The 15822-nt window shown below is 37.0% G+C and overlaps 1 protein-coding gene across 7 annotated transcripts in view; it reads right to left on the reverse strand.

Moving 5' to 3' along the window:
- Positions 1-15822, reverse strand: part of LOC100026608 (phospholipid-transporting ATPase ABCA3-like) — a 268136-nt gene that overhangs the window by 31822 nt on the left and 220492 nt on the right. For all 7 annotated transcript variants that reach the window (XM_016423876.2, XM_056806544.1, XM_056806543.1 and 4 more), the window contains 4 exons: positions 15312-15467; positions 11443-11627; positions 7907-8035; positions 7448-7642 (listed from right to left, as the gene is read on the reverse strand). In XM_016423876.2, coding sequence (XP_016279362.1) covers positions 7448-7642; positions 7907-8035; positions 11443-11627; positions 15312-15467 — 665 coding nt within the window. The remainder of the gene's footprint in view (positions 1-7447; positions 7643-7906; positions 8036-11442; positions 11628-15311; positions 15468-15822) is intronic.

Below are 15822 nucleotides of genomic sequence, written 5' to 3' on the forward strand. Positions count from 1 at the left end.
TAGAAGCTGTAGATTGTCATTTGGACAGTCCGCCATGCATTTTGCCATTTAGGGCAGATTGCCATTAGGGCAGTCTGCTGCTGTCCTTATCATGCCAGCAGATTTCCATTAGGGGAATCTGCCACCTTTCTTAATGGAGAATGAAAACTGCTGCTTTATCACTGCCTGTCTTTCATTCAATTTATTGACACTGGGAGATTTTCAAGCTGCGCTAATGTCATCCCACTCACCATTGATTAGGGAATGGCTAAATCAGTTATGGTACATGCCTGTAATGGAGCATTATTGTGTTGTAAGAAACAATAGATAAGATGAATACACTGAACTGTGACAAGTGAAGAAAGCAGAATCAAGAAAAAGAGCACACTCAGTGCCCACCACAATGTAACAGATCAATCAAAACTGAATGTTACAAAATCAGAATAATCAAGAAATATGAAAAGGCACCCTTCTCCTTCTTTGTAGTATGGAACTATGCATACATTGTCTAACTTGTTGGATATGAAGTTTAGTCTTGGTGAACTGCATTTCTCCTCTTTTATTCTTTGTTACAAGGAATTTTTCTTAGGGAGAGGAGGATGGAAATATATTGGGAAATGTAGGTGATATAAAATTGGTTATCAATCAATTTGTTAAAAAATTTTTTAATCCATATTTTGGACACATTAGAAAAATAACATTTTTCTAAATGATTCTAACTCAGTTTTTAAAAAAGTTCTGGACAAACCAAATCTTTTCATTATAGCCAATCAAATATTTATGATGTGAATAGGCAATCACAAAAATAAAACAATGACATTGTGATTAAATAACAAAATTTATCATAATTTATATTTAGGTCATAGTACAATATTTTGGCCAAGAATCATATCTTTTTTTTTTTTAAACCCTTACCTTCCATCTTGGAGTCAATACTGTGTATTGGCTCCAAGGCAGAAGAGTGGTAAGGGCTAGGCAATGGGGGTCAAGTGACTTGCCCAGGGTCACACAGCTGGGAAGTGTCTGAGGTCAGATTTGAACCCAGGACCTCCCGTCTCTAGGCCTGGCTCTCAATCCACTGAGCCACCCAGCTGCCCCCCAAGAATCATATCTTAATTGCAAGCACAGGATTTTGATAGACAAATGATCAGGTTTTCTAGTTTTTTTGTGGTACATATGCAACTATTTCCTCTCCAGAAAGAAAAACATTTGAAAAAAAAACCCATAGGGAAACCTACAATGATATGTAATCATTACACATTGTACAGAATCCATGATTCTAATCTCTCCTGCGGTGTTCTTCCCACAATGAATCTTGGGAGGAGGTGGTTAGAATGGCACTGACAAAGGAGTAGAAATATTCATGCCAATAAAATTATGTTTTCTTAGTAGACTGTATTGTTTTCGAGCTATGGTGTTAGTGAATTTAGGTTCAAATCAAGTCTGTGTGAATTGCTATGGAATTATCAGCCTGTCCTTGTGGTGAAGGAATATCTTAAATTTCTCTGTATAGGGAGGAAATCATTCTGATACCCAAATATATAAATTAACAAAATCCTTGTAACATTTTGGACACAATCTGAAATTTTAAAATCCAAGGGTTAATTTTTTTTATCACTCTATTTGTAAGACTATCAAATATACCTTAATATATATTTCTGTTAATTATTCTCAAGGGCTTTAAAGCATAAATCATTTTCTGCTTGCAGAGAAAGTATTCACAGTGAGAGGCTACTGAGATCTTTTTTACTTCCTCAAAATGAGATTATTTTTTAGCATACCACAGTGTATTTATTTAAATAGTTAGACAATCCCTTTTTAAAAAAACAGACTACAACATAATTACATCATTGAATGTCAGGGCAGCTTCAGTCATTTTTCATGTGTATATTGGGAATGCATAGATTCAAGCTTCCAACTTCATCTATTTATTTATTTATTTTAAAAACCATTACCTTCTGTCTTAGAACCAATATTGGCAATTGGGGTTGTGACTTGCCCAGGGTTACACAGCTAGGAAGTTTCTAAGGTCACATTTCAAACTAGGATGTCTCATCTCTAGGCCTGACTCTCAATCCACTGAGCCACCCAGTTGCCTCCCCTCAACTTCATTTAAATGAAGTTGCCCTTTCCAAAATTACCTGCCAACCCTAACATCCTTTCTCAGTCCTCATCCTTCTAGACCTCTCTTCATCCTCTTCTACTGTTAATCACACACCCCTCCTGTGTACTTTTTCTGGATTTTTGTGAAACTGCTCTATCTTGATTTTACTGCTACATATTTGATCAATCCAACTCTCTTTTGGGATCTTCATTTAGAAGATGGACTTTCCACTTTGGATTTCCTCATAGGCTCTATACAAGACCATCTCTTGTTATTCTTTACTCTCTCCCTTGGTGATCTCATTAGCTCTCATTGGTTCAATGTTCATATCTATTCAGATGATTCCTAGATCTATAAATCTGGTATTAATTTCTTTTCTGAGTTACAATCCTGCATCACCAGCTGTCTTTTGGACACATCAGACTGAATATCCTGCAATTACCTCAAACTTAAAATATTTATTATTCCCCCTTCCTTCAAAAAAAATTCCTCTTTCAATTTTTTCTATTACTGCTAAGGGTATAACCATACTCTCCATCACCGAGGTTTGCAATCTTGGTGTCATTGTCTACTCCAGATACGCATTCATCCCACCCCACAATCCATTAACAAATGTTGTCATTTCTACCCCATTGTCTCCTCACATAGCTATTACTTGGGTCAGGCCTTCTTCACCTCTCATCTCAATTATTCCTGCTTCAAGTTTTTCTCTACTCTGGTCTATTCTAGTCTAATTGCCAAAATGATTTTCCTAAAGCTTAGGTCTGGCCATGTCATCACCCTACTCAGTAAAGCTCCAATGGCTGCCTATTACTTCAAGACAAAATGCCAAATCTTCTGTTTGACACTCAAAATTCTTCACAACCTCATTCCTCAATACCTTTCCTGTCTTCTTATACTCAAGTGTACCCTTTCCATACATAAACCAATACGCAGGCCTACTTGCTAGTTCCAGAATGTGGTATTCTGGCTCTTTTACACACCTTTGCACTGGCTGACTCCCACACCTGGAATGCTCTCTTCTTATCTCTGTCTCTTGAGTTTCCCCGACTTCCTTTGAGACTCACCTCAAATTCTACTTTTTGCAGAAGGTTCTTCTTTGTTTTTCTAGCTATAAGATGAATTTTTATCTACTCTTTATATAATCTTGTATGTACCTACTTATTTTCATATTGTCTCCCTCTTTAGAATATAAACCCCATGAGGACTATGACTGTATTTGCTATTCTTTACATCCTAGGAATTTAGGTAATGCCTGGCATATATTAAGAGTTTAATAAATGGCTATTGACTGAATAACATATTAAAGTCAGATCACTGGAGTCAGGATATTCTTTTTGTGATTTTTATTAGCAAGGCTGTCTGCTCTCATGGCTAGGAGCACCATCTGGTGAAGATATAGCTTAGTTTGCTTTTTTTTATTATAGAAGATTCATTATATAACTCTATATTCATATCCTCTCTGTTCTACCATCTCTGGCAATCACAAATTTTCTGATTTTGCTACATGTTGGTGGTATATCATTTTTATCAATTCTTTTTGTTTAAGCTTTCTTGCTAGCCATGTTAATTATGAAGCACATACAACATACTGTCCCAAATGCTGAGGATATAAATAGAAACAAAACAGTATTTCTGCTCAAGGAGCAATCATTCATATTTCTAAGGATTTTGATCTGTACATAAAGATGAATTCATCTCCTTCATCACTGAGAAAATTGCCTAAAATGAAACCAACCATTTTCAAAAGTAGTAAGTGTCACTTTCAGAGGTATTGAAACCCAGTATAGAGAATCATCTGTCAGGGATGCTGTAGAAGGAAAATCATGCATTAGGTGGAAATTTAGCCTTCCATGATCCATTCTAAGACCATATGAGCCCATGAACCAGCAATGTTAGTCTGGAGAAGAGAAAGTTTTATTGGAGGGTGGCAATGGTGGGAGTGGAGGCAGTATAGGGTAGCCATCTTCAAATGGTTAAAAAGGCTGTTCTGTGTTAGAGGGATTAGTTATTCTTTTTGGAAAAGTAGAAATAGGAATAACAGAAGAAGTTATAGAGAGGCAGGTTCCAATTCAATATAGGGAAGAGGTTTCTGAATAAAGAGTTATCCAAAAATGGAATGGGCTCCATGGAGACATAGGAATCGCAGGCAGGCAGAGAGTGTATGACCATCTACTGATAAATGGTCAAGGAGATTCATGCATTTGGCAGATTAGATGATTTTCAAGGTCTTTTCCAACTTGAAGATTTTATGAACTGGAAATCTTCAGCCTAGAGAAGACTTAGCAGGAAATGAATAGCTACTTTTACAAGTATGTAAAAGTATATTATGTGGAAGGGGAATTAGATTATTTTTAACTTCCTTTTTGCAGCTTCATACAGAAGAATAATCACTAATTTGTTAAAGTTACAAGGAAATAAACTTGGGTATAGAAAAGGCTATCCTTGCTCTGCTTGACTGAGTAAATGTCCTTCTGGGGGACTGAAGTCAAGGGTAAGCTCAACATACCACAAATTGGTTTGATGTGAAGGATGTTAACAACCAGTTCCCTTTTTTCTTTTTTAATTAATAATTTTTATTTACTTATCTGTATTCATATTGTTTAGATGGATCCCTTAGGGCAGACTTATGGAATAATATGTACAACAATCATGAAGGAAAAGCAGATAAAGATGGGTTAAAATCTGTACCACTAGAAGGCCCTATTCACACTAATGAGAACACAGATCCCGCTGACTGTTAAGTACATGCTGTATTTCCACCCCAACAATATAAGCTCATTGTGAAAGGTGAAGGGGAGAGGAGTGTTTTTTTATTTGCATACTCGGTATCTGGCAAAGTAGCTTGCACACAGGTACTTAATAAATATTCATTGAATTGATGAACATAAGACATTTGGAGTTATGTTGACATAAATTTGATCTGGGCTATTAGGGATTATGGAATAAGTAAATAAGGAGGGGAAGATAGTCTTAAAATTATAAGTGGAACTCATGGACAAGGTTCTCCACTCTTGATCAGCTTAGAAAACATGTCCTTGTTGGTACACTTGAGGCTCATGAAGGTAATAAAGGTGCTGTGGATTTGCTTTTAAAGTACTCTTTGTTGATTCTATCTACTGTTACTGACCTGACCTGGGTACGCCTATTTATTTACGTACTTCTATACCATTATGGATCTGTAATCTCACTGATATAAGTACTGTTTCTCTGTGCAGAATGAGACCCATACATACCTTGACTTCCTGAGTGATTCTTGTTCCTGTCCTTTCATAAATCTTCTAAAAGAAGCTATCAAGAACACTGGATATTGCTTCTTCTGATTACTGTAATATCTTTTACACTAATGCAACACAAACTATCTTGCTTTTATATCTTCCTCTCAAACCTACTTCCTTTTCCACTCATGCTTATCTTTTATGCATTTAATGTCTAAATGTCATCTCTGTTAATATATTTATATTATATGCATATATAATATAATATAGCCTATATTCATCTATGTTGTGTTCTTCCATTGCCCTTTGGGCAATCTGCCATTTTGACTCTTTGAAGGCTATATTGCCTCCTTATTTGAAGCCATATAACAGCAGTGGGAGAATATTAGTGTATAGGCTTTGAAATTTCTGCCCAATTTTTCTAGATAAGGGAAAAATGTCTAATTTGAGTTGTCTGAAAATGGATGAATTTATCTCCTTAGTTAATTAGACAACAATGGGAAATAAAGTAGAGGGTGGCTGACTTTGTGGATAAATATACTAGACAGAGATTTAATTAGATAAAGGTTTTCTAAGGTCCTTTAATAGATTTTCAAGTATAGTTAAAATTTAGTCAGTTGGAGAAGAGGGGAATGGGCATTCCAGGAAGGAATCTGAAGACACAAGGAGATCACCAGTTGTAAATCTTAAAACTGCTCAAGCTCTACCTTAGAACATTTGGTTAAGGCTATTCTCCATTTAAACAATGTAGGTACTTGATCAGGAATATATTGGGAACTTTAAAATTACTCCACCCATACTTAGGCATACTTTAGGGGAAGATAAAGTTGTAAAAACTCCTTAGTGAACAATGTAGGTACTTAACTCATACTTATAGTGAGGCCAAAAGCCCTTAAGCTAGGTCTATTTTTAGATCTAATACAAAAGGGTGCTAAGTACCTATGAAGGTCAAATTAATCACTAAAAGGTCAGGCAACTTGCAAGGGGCAAGCTTAGCAAAGAGGTGTGAAATTCTCCAAAGTTTTAGTCTACCCAGAGAAGGTGATAACAAGATGTGAATTAAGAAGGTGATAAGATGTGAATTAAGAATGGTCTGTCCTTTCGAAAACGTCTACTGTGATTGGTAGATGTGAAAATTTAGGGGAGGTGACATAGGAGAAAATTCTCTTTAAAAGGAGGTCAGAGGCCTCTGGACTGAGTTCAGCTTAGGAAACTGAATTGGAGTCTCTCCGTGGCTGAACTTAGTTGAGCTCAGGAGCTAAACTGGAGGGTCTCTCTGAACACTAGAGTTTTGCTTGGACAAAATCTTGTGGTGAGTGATTAAAGACTGACTTAGTTTTCTCTCTCAAAAGAAGGGCCTAGGCCATTGGCGTAGGCCCTAGTCTTCCTATTGTTTCCTCTTACTCTGTCTCTCCCTTTCCTTAATTCCTTCATTTATATTAATTAAAATTTCCATAAAACCCAGCTGACTTGGGTATTTCATATTTGGGAATTTTTCCCATTGGTGACCACTTATTTTTGATATAAAATCGACACTAAAAATTATCTTTACAGTTTGGGCAATTCACAGTCTTGAAACCCATATTTTCATGGTCACAGTTTATGGCAACCACTCTTTTGTCTGTCACACAGTCTGGTTATCATAGAGGAGTGATGGCAAACCTTTCAGAGAAGGAATATTTTCACATATGAGGTGACAACTATGCCTGCAGGTAGCTCAAAATATAACTTTTTGATTGGTATAAGATCATAAGCTCAAGCTGCATTATTAGAAGATATTGTTACCTAACTCTTTATCACTTTTTCAGTAACCAACATTAGTATTCATCAGCCACTTCTGCCTGAATTTCAAACACTACAGTCTGAGGTCTGCTACCTATGCTGCAGATATTTCCCTAGGAGGAATACAATTTAGTAGTTCTGTCTCTCCACCTCCCCCTGCCCCACACTCCGGGAGGTTCAACAAGGTAAATTCTATTCAGACCATTAGGGTAAGATTGCTTTTATTTTACTGATATTTTTGCTCAGCTGCTTCCATAAATACCCCAGTACTTTCTTCCTATGAATCCAGACTTGTAAATGTGGTCTCCAACCCCATATATCTCAGGCAATCATATCATTTTGGATCCTAGTAGTAGTATCTTACCGTCCTGATTTGACTGCTGATGCTAACGCCACTGAAGTATGCATTCCCACTGCTTATGGTTTCATCTCCAGTCAACATTTTGAATGTGGTAGATTTCCCGGCTCCATTGAAACCAAGTAGCCCAAAACATTCTCCTCTCATGATTGCTAGGGAAATGTTGTTCACAGCCAGAACAGGCACCTTCCGATAATATATCTGCAAAACCCCACAGATTATAAGACTAAAGAAATAATGCCTTTAAGTTAAGAACAGCAATTGTAGATCAGCATATAAGAAACACTTCCATTTTTGAAGGTTAATTATACAAAAAAGGTATTTTTTATTTTTATTTTTATTTTACTTCTCTTCCCCCTAAAGGAACAACAGATGCAGATATCAAAGATCTGCTACAATGATATGCATTTTTAATGCCCCTGGCTAGTAGAGTCTAGGAAAACTCTGACCACCAACTAGCTTTACCTTCACGAGGTCTCTAATAACCAGTGGAATCTCCAGGGCTACCATTGCTTCTACAGGATAGTCTCTGACTTTCTTCCTCTCCTTTGTTACATCTTTATCTTCAATTATTCCTTTATTACGGTGCTGTTTCTATATTCCAAAGACAAAGAATAAAGTTGTGGATACCTTTCAGGCATCTTGGCAAAGCAAGTTAGCTGGTGAGAGACAGGTGTAGTAAAAAGTTTAAGGGGAGACATACATGAAGACAATACCAGTTTCCCAGTTCCTCAACTTACTCATTTCCCATAATATTTCTCCACACCATTGACCTGGAACTGGATAAAATCAGGAAACCACTGATTAGCTTTCATGTGGGTTCATGAAACCACTTTGGCTGATCCACTACAAATTTATGCTACATAATCTCAACTAGACTCACTGGATAGCAAGACAATCCTTGTATAGCTCCATAATCAATTGACTCTCCTGTCACTAGGGAGAACTTTTTATACTTCCTTAAGTTTCCCATCGTACAAGGTCCTCCTTCTTGGAGGATCTTGCTTCATACCTCACTAAAAAAATGGGTGCCATTTGCTGAGAGCCCCCTCTACTCACTTCTAAATGCCTCCTGGACATCAATCCACATCCCATCTTTTCTTAGCAGGTTGCCCTCTCCAATATCCCTACTCAGACAACTCATTTTCAATCTCTATCTACTGGCTTCTTTTCTGCTACCTAGAAATATGCCAAGGTGTTTCCTATCCTTAAAAAAGCCTGACCTGATCCAACCATCCCTGCTAGCTAACATCTCATTTCTACTTCTTGGCTCAACTCCTGGAGAAATCCATCTAAATCCTTTCCTCTCTTGTTCAGTTGTTTCAGTCCTATAGCTTCTTTGGAGTTTTCTTGACAAAGATATTGGAGTGGTTTGCCACCTCCTTCTCCAACCCATTTTACAGATGGGGAAACTGAGACAAAGAGGGTAAAATGACTTGCCCAGGATCACATACCTAATAAGTATCTGAGGGCTAATTTGAACTCATTTCTTCCAGACTACACGTTTGGCCATCTACTCACTGCTCCATCTAGCTGCCCAAGGTCGCTCCAAAACTCCCAGGCCCCATCCCTCTGACTTGCTGAGGACTGTGGAAATGGATATGGTCCAGTGCGAGGTTCACACTCACTTCACCTATATTTTCTGCAGCCAGCAAGAGCTCCCCTAGGGCTCTGAAATTGCCCTTCCTCTCACTCTCTTCTAAACCTAAGAATTCTGGCTTCCAACTTCATTTACTTGAAACCACTCCCTTCAGTTACAAATTGAATAGCCTTTTCTTGATCCTCATCCTTGATATCTCTTCATCACTGCTAATCAGCCTCTTCTGTGTACTCCCTCTTTATGCTTTGGTGACAATGTGCCTGCTTTGTTCTCTTCTTGCCTGTTTGACCACACCTTCTCTCCTTTTGCTGGACATCCTTTTTCCAGGTCAACCCATTAATCTTAGGTGTCCCTCAAGGGTCTATCCTGTGCCCTCTTCTCTTCTTCCTCTATTACTACCTTGCTTTGTTAGGTCATCACCTTCCACAGATTCAATTCTTCATCTCCATACTGATGATTCTAATATCTATTAATCCAGTATTTAGATTTCTTTTACCTCCCATCTTTCATCACTAACTCCTTATTGGACTCCTTGACCTAGATGTCCAGTAGGCATCTCAAAATCAACATATCCAAAATAGAACTTACTATCTTTATCTGAGCACTACTCACTTTCCCCATTGTCTCATGCCTGGACGAAGGGAAAGAGTCTTCTGAGTTGCCTCAAGTCTTTTCTCTCTCTGTTCTCTAAATCTGTCCATCACCCAGTTGCCCATGGGATCTTCCTTTAGGAAGGTCTAACCATATCCTCCCTATTGGTTAAGCTTCAGTGGCTCTAGGATCAAATATTAAACCCTGTTCAACTTTTAAAGTCCTTCACAACCTGGGCCATTCTTATCTTTTCAGTCTTCTTCATATATTCTATAATCCAACAACACCATGGCCTTCATCTTGTTCCTCACCCACAACATTCTGTCTGCTGGCTCCATGTCTTTTCACGTGACTATCCTTCATAATTAGATTGCTATCCCTCTTTGTTTCCTCTTTCTAGTTTCTCTGACTTCTTTTAAGACAGCCCAGATTCCACCTTCTGCAAGAGGCCTTCTTATGCCTCCCACTTATAATATATAGATCTTGTATGTATATATAGTTGTTTACATATTGTTTCTCCATTAGAATTTATTTCCTTGAGGTTGGAGATTATAGTTTTATGTATCCTAAATAATTAGCATAATATCTTGCACATAGTAAAAGCTTAATAAATGTTTATTGTTGTTGCAGATGACAATGATAGATTTTCCATCTATTATCTCAGATCAGTATAAAATAAACTTTGTCCTCTAGGTCTGGAAACTGATCTCTTGTTTCCATGACCAGAGAATACCTATTCTTTTTCAGAAATGGAAATGTTATAGGCACACTAATAATTTTTAATAAAAATAAGTTATATGTCTCAGGAAAACAAAAAGACCTGGACCCCTGAGACTACTGACCTGAAGAAGGAACTTGAAAGTAATCTTCCCTACTGGATAGAGCCCCAGGTAGCTCCATAATTTAGAAGGAGTCCAAAAAGACAAGTCTTTTTCCTATGTAGGTCATGGATGACTACAAGAAATAAACTTTCTATCTAAATAAATCAATAAGCTTGATCTTACAAGTTATACTATTGTATAACATGTGCCCCAATGAGGTCCATGGAATATTGGGTGATAAAAAGCAATAGGAAAGTATCTGCTGGTCTACCAGAGTAAAAAATTGACCAAGGTCAAGCCTTCTGGAATAGCTTCTATTTTCCTCCTCCTTGTGCGACCATAAACCTGGAGTATCACTTCTTCTAACTCACTTTCTTCTATGTTAAACAAGACTCATGTTTGCTTTTCTGGAAGGTCATTTGATGAAAGATGTTCAGCCAATCAAGGCTTCTAAAAAATGTCTATGGACAATGGAGTTGCCTGAGCTGTCTTTGGTTGTTCCTTCCTGTGGCTTATCTTCCTCATTTCTCATAATAAGCCATAAAAGCAGTTTGCTTTTTTCAATCTAGGTATCTAGAGTGCAACAAAAACTACAATGGGCATGAGGATACAATGAAGGTAGGTACAAAGCACTTATACACAATTACAAGTACATGGAATTTATACTGAGACCATTATAAGTTTCAGTTAGAGGTCCTTTGAATCTGGAGCCCTCATTGAAGTTCCCTTTCACCCTTTCTGTAACACACACGTGAGCACTTAATTATGGACTCTTGTGCTAGTTGTGAGAGTAGGGAGAGACAGTTGGACATATTAACTTCTTTGAGCTTTAGTTTTGATTATTCAGGAAAACCCCTGACTGCTGGGATATGTGCAAGCCTCTCTTTCCACTTAATGGGGCTAGTACAATGGGAGCAAAAATTCCATATTCTGAGAAAAGTCTTATAGAAAATGTTATGTTCCTAAAAATCATAAGCTTAGTTACTTACCGAATACCAACCTCTGTAACAGTAAAAGAACATGAAGCGATCCAAAAGGTTTTTCAATCTCCAGGATTTGCTCTCAATAAGGAAAAGCACTAAAAGGAAAATAAGGCCTGAAACAGCCATTGCGATAATATATTTTCCAATCCCATTACCTATCAATGAATAAAAATTCTTCTCATATGTAATACCTGAGGATAACAAAAAGAAATATTATCACAAATGTTTCCTCTAATTTTTTAAGTTATGATGATCATGTTTCATAAGCTATCTAAAACTAAGCAGGATAATGTAAGAAAGGAAAAATGTCAAGAGCATATTTAATAAAATGATAGTATGGCATAATGATAAATGTGCTAGACTTGGAAATTAGAAATGTATTTTTATTCTAACTCAGATATTTGCCACAGGTAAGTAGTTTAACATCTCAGCATAGGGGTAATGATGACAAATTTCTATTAAATATCTCATGGGTCTGATAAGAAAATGCTTTTCAAATCTTAAGATGCAATATAAATGTGAATTTTTATCAACATTTGCCATAGTATTAAATGGTTAAAGGGCATAAATGATAAAGAATTAACTTAAATGTAATTAATATCACTTTTTTCATAATCTACTTTTCAGCTTTTCTTATTTGATTAATATGTTATCAATGTCAGCAGTATTCTCTGATGCTATGTACAGTTTAATACTCATTTATCTTTCTTACACAAAAAGAAAGGTATATATTAAAAAAAACAACAACAGAAATGAAGATACTAGAACTTTCTCCTTAATATCTGGGGCTCCTGGCTGAGTCATGGATTATATCCTAACCCAGAGATCTGGTTATTTCCTCCTTAGTGTCTGTGACTCTTGCTTCAGTTTCCCTTGGCTCTCCACCATTCCCCTCATTGCCAAGTTAAGCCTTATGCTTAATATTGTGAAAGTTAAAATGTGACAGATAATGGCTATTTCCTCACTGACTGGCCTCTTATCTCTTCTGTGGAAACCTCTAAGTCCCATAAAAAAGTTGTAAAGGGATTGGGACAATTACAAAATCAGAGATAGTGAAACTCTAATTAGAATGATTGGTAACATTCTTTCTGAACCTCTTAGGTGAAAGGATATTGACTCACTCTTCTGTGATGAGAAAAATGATGGGCACCATTTATACAAGTTCCGACATTATCCAAGGAACAGGTTAAGGGAAAAAATATCTCGAGAGGAGACATAGCTTCTGAGAAAAGTGGGAACCCTTTTTAAAGAAGAGCCTTTTGGGAGTGGTGTGTGTGTGTGATGGAGAACAGTGCTATTAAAAGCAGAAAAGGCCACTAAGCTGTACATAAAGATTCCAACAGGCCGCATATTAACTTAGTTTTAAAGTGTAATGTTTTATTTGTTTGGTTAAATATTTCCCAAGTATATTTTAATTTGACTTGGGCAACAATTACTAGTATTCCTGACAGCTGTCTGACACCTCTGTGTTAGAATATAATGTAAGACTTTTTAGATGTACCCTTCTACATATGTACACAGATTTGTTGGTTAACTGAAGTAGGGGAATGGAATGCCACTGTGGAGCCCAAAGAGTGAAGATAATTTTCTCAACCATTTTTATAACTTTCTAGTTAGTCTAAGCCTCTGCTTCCCTCAAAATTCCAAACAGGTACTTCTAACAAGTCATCTACCACCTTCAGTAAGCAAATAAAAAAAAAAAAAAACAGGCAGAGGCCAAATATTCTCTGGGGCCATAACACTATTGTTAGAGTTCTTCATTTAACTTAATGATACTCTTCTTGTTGGCAATGAATTCCTACTCCTTTTTATCTTGTTGTTTTGACTTCTGTCCCACCATCTTCAAGCCAGTTCTTATCTCAGTTAGTCAGTCTCTCTGTGCCTTTGTCCATGTTTTTTGTACTCCATAGGCATGCAATTTGTAGCTATCATTTCTTGTTCTGATCCTTCTTCCATTTCCCCGATTACACTGACTAGGCTTGTTTTAGGAACTCTTAAGTCCAACCAAAATGCCTTTCTTGCTGTTTCTTTTATGACTCTACTTGACTTTGCAAGACCTCATGTCTCGAATGCGTTCTTTTTTCTTTCCAAACTCAGCTCAAACTCTACATTTTACACGAAGCCTTTCTTGATTTTCCCAGTTGCTAGGAACATTTCCCCTTCAAACTAAATTATATTTGTGTATATTTTTAGTATGTACTTATATGTGTATAATTTATTTCTCTTATTAGAATATAAAACTACTTGAGGGCAAGAAAAGTTTCATTTTTGTCTTTGTATCCCTAGCATCTATGACAGTGCCTGGAACATTGTAGGTGCTTAATAAGTGCTTGTTTGATTCATTACTTGCCTATTACTTTTAGTCATGCTTTCTGCTTTTCACCACCTTTGGCTAATTAACTAGAATCTGACCTGGACTTATGGTACTCATAGTTATCCCTACATTTGATGTTCATACCTTCAATAAGCATCATAGAATAATGGAATCATAGCTTTAGAGGTGGAAGAGATCTTAAAGGTCATTGAGCCCAATCTTCTTATTTTAGAGATGAGAAATTGAGATCTAGAGAGGCTAACTGACTTGCCAGAAGATATTAAGTATCTGAAGAGGGATTTGAACTCCACATCTATCATTCTATCCCCTATATATCATGTTGCCTCGTAGAACCCTAGTTTGCCAATTAGACTTATACTGATTATTTATTGATTAAACTATTCTTACCTGCCTATCTTGTTGCCACTCATGGCCTAATACAATAATTTTCAACTATACATAGATGAATAGTAGCTATACATGGAATATTTTAGGTTATGGGCTTGCATGCATAAGTAACATTGCTCACAGTTCCCTTTCTTCCATCCCCTCTCGCCCTACCTCATCCCCATTTCCATGACATAGCTGATTGTGTAGGCAGGTGAGTCACAGAACTGGGCTAATTTACCTCCATAAGAATTTTACAGAATGGCCACAGTTTTAGTGAACCAAGTCTGTGAACCAAGGATGTTGATCTACCTATTTGAGACGGAGACTTTCAGGCCCTTTTGTCTAACATCATAGAATTTTTAGGACTAGTCTAATTTATTTCAGACTACCTTAAATTCTTCTGTGTCAGGGTTTTCAATTACTTAAAGCTACAGGTTTATCTCCTGGGATAATTCACTAGGGGTATGAGGCCAGAAAGAATATATATTAAGCCACCAGCTAATCTTTGACTGGCTTGATGACCCATTAAGCTATAATTCTTTTCCTATGATAATATTTTCAGCATATGGGGTAGCTGGGTGGCTCAGTGGATTGAGAGCCAGGCCTAGAGACAGGAGGTCCTAGGTTCAAATCTGACCTCAGACACTTCCTAGCTGTGTGACCCTGGGCAAGTCACTTGACCCCCATTGCCTAGCCCTTACCACTCTTCTGCCTTGGAGCCAATATACAGTATTGATTACAAGATGGAAGGTAAGGGTTATTAAAAAAATAAATAAAACATTCAGCATATGAGTCACAGTCTAAAGATTTTTATTGGATTAAAGAGGCTAAGATACCTTCTCTCTTAGACACAGAATTTAGCTGTTTGCTTTCTGACATTAGTTCAGGCACAGAGGACCCCATGACTCCTTCTCAGCTCAGCAGTGAACTAATGCTCTGAAAAAAATCAATGTAACTAATTTTCTGGAGAGCAAACTGCTACTATCTCCTTCGAAGCATCTGCCATTTATGTTTTTCTCTGAGTTCATAAATGGCTTCACAGAATCTCCATGTTGAGGAAATAACTTCTGTACAGACAATGCTCCTAATGACACTCTTATCTCTTCTACTTCAGCTAATAAATAAGGAAGCTTTAAAGAGAAGGAATCATTACTCCAGCCTGAATACTCACCTTTGCTTTCACAATCTTTAGAAGCAACAGAGGTACAGTATTTCTGAGCTTTGTAGTTTTCATAAAATCCACTGATAGACTTCCCCAGGTTGTGATTGGGAAATATCATAAATATATTATCCAATAATTCAATGGAGGAATTCGTCATTACTACCACTATGATAGAAAGGTTATAGATTACCTTCTACTGCAAGAAACATGACTCCCCAGACACTCAAATTAGGTTCATGGAATTTCTAAACTACACATGATACTTACCAGTAAGCTTGTTTTCCTGAGAGCTGGTTCTATAGGTATATATATCTAGTATGACAGAGTTCTGAAATAGCCTTTGGATGCAGTAAATATTTTTAGGTGATGACTGCTTTTTCTGTGATGAGGAAGCCCACCTGAACCAATTATCACATTTCAATTTTGACTCAAGGGTCAAGAAGGAAGCAAAATTTCTAGAAGGCATATATCCTAGGATAAGAGTTGTCATCTTTTTAAGGGCTAAGAGCCATTTTTTTTT

Source organism: Monodelphis domestica, chromosome 7, assembly GCF_027887165.1.
Source record: "Monodelphis domestica isolate mMonDom1 chromosome 7, mMonDom1.pri, whole genome shotgun sequence".
NCBI lineage: Eukaryota > Metazoa > Chordata > Mammalia > Didelphimorphia > Didelphidae > Monodelphis > Monodelphis domestica.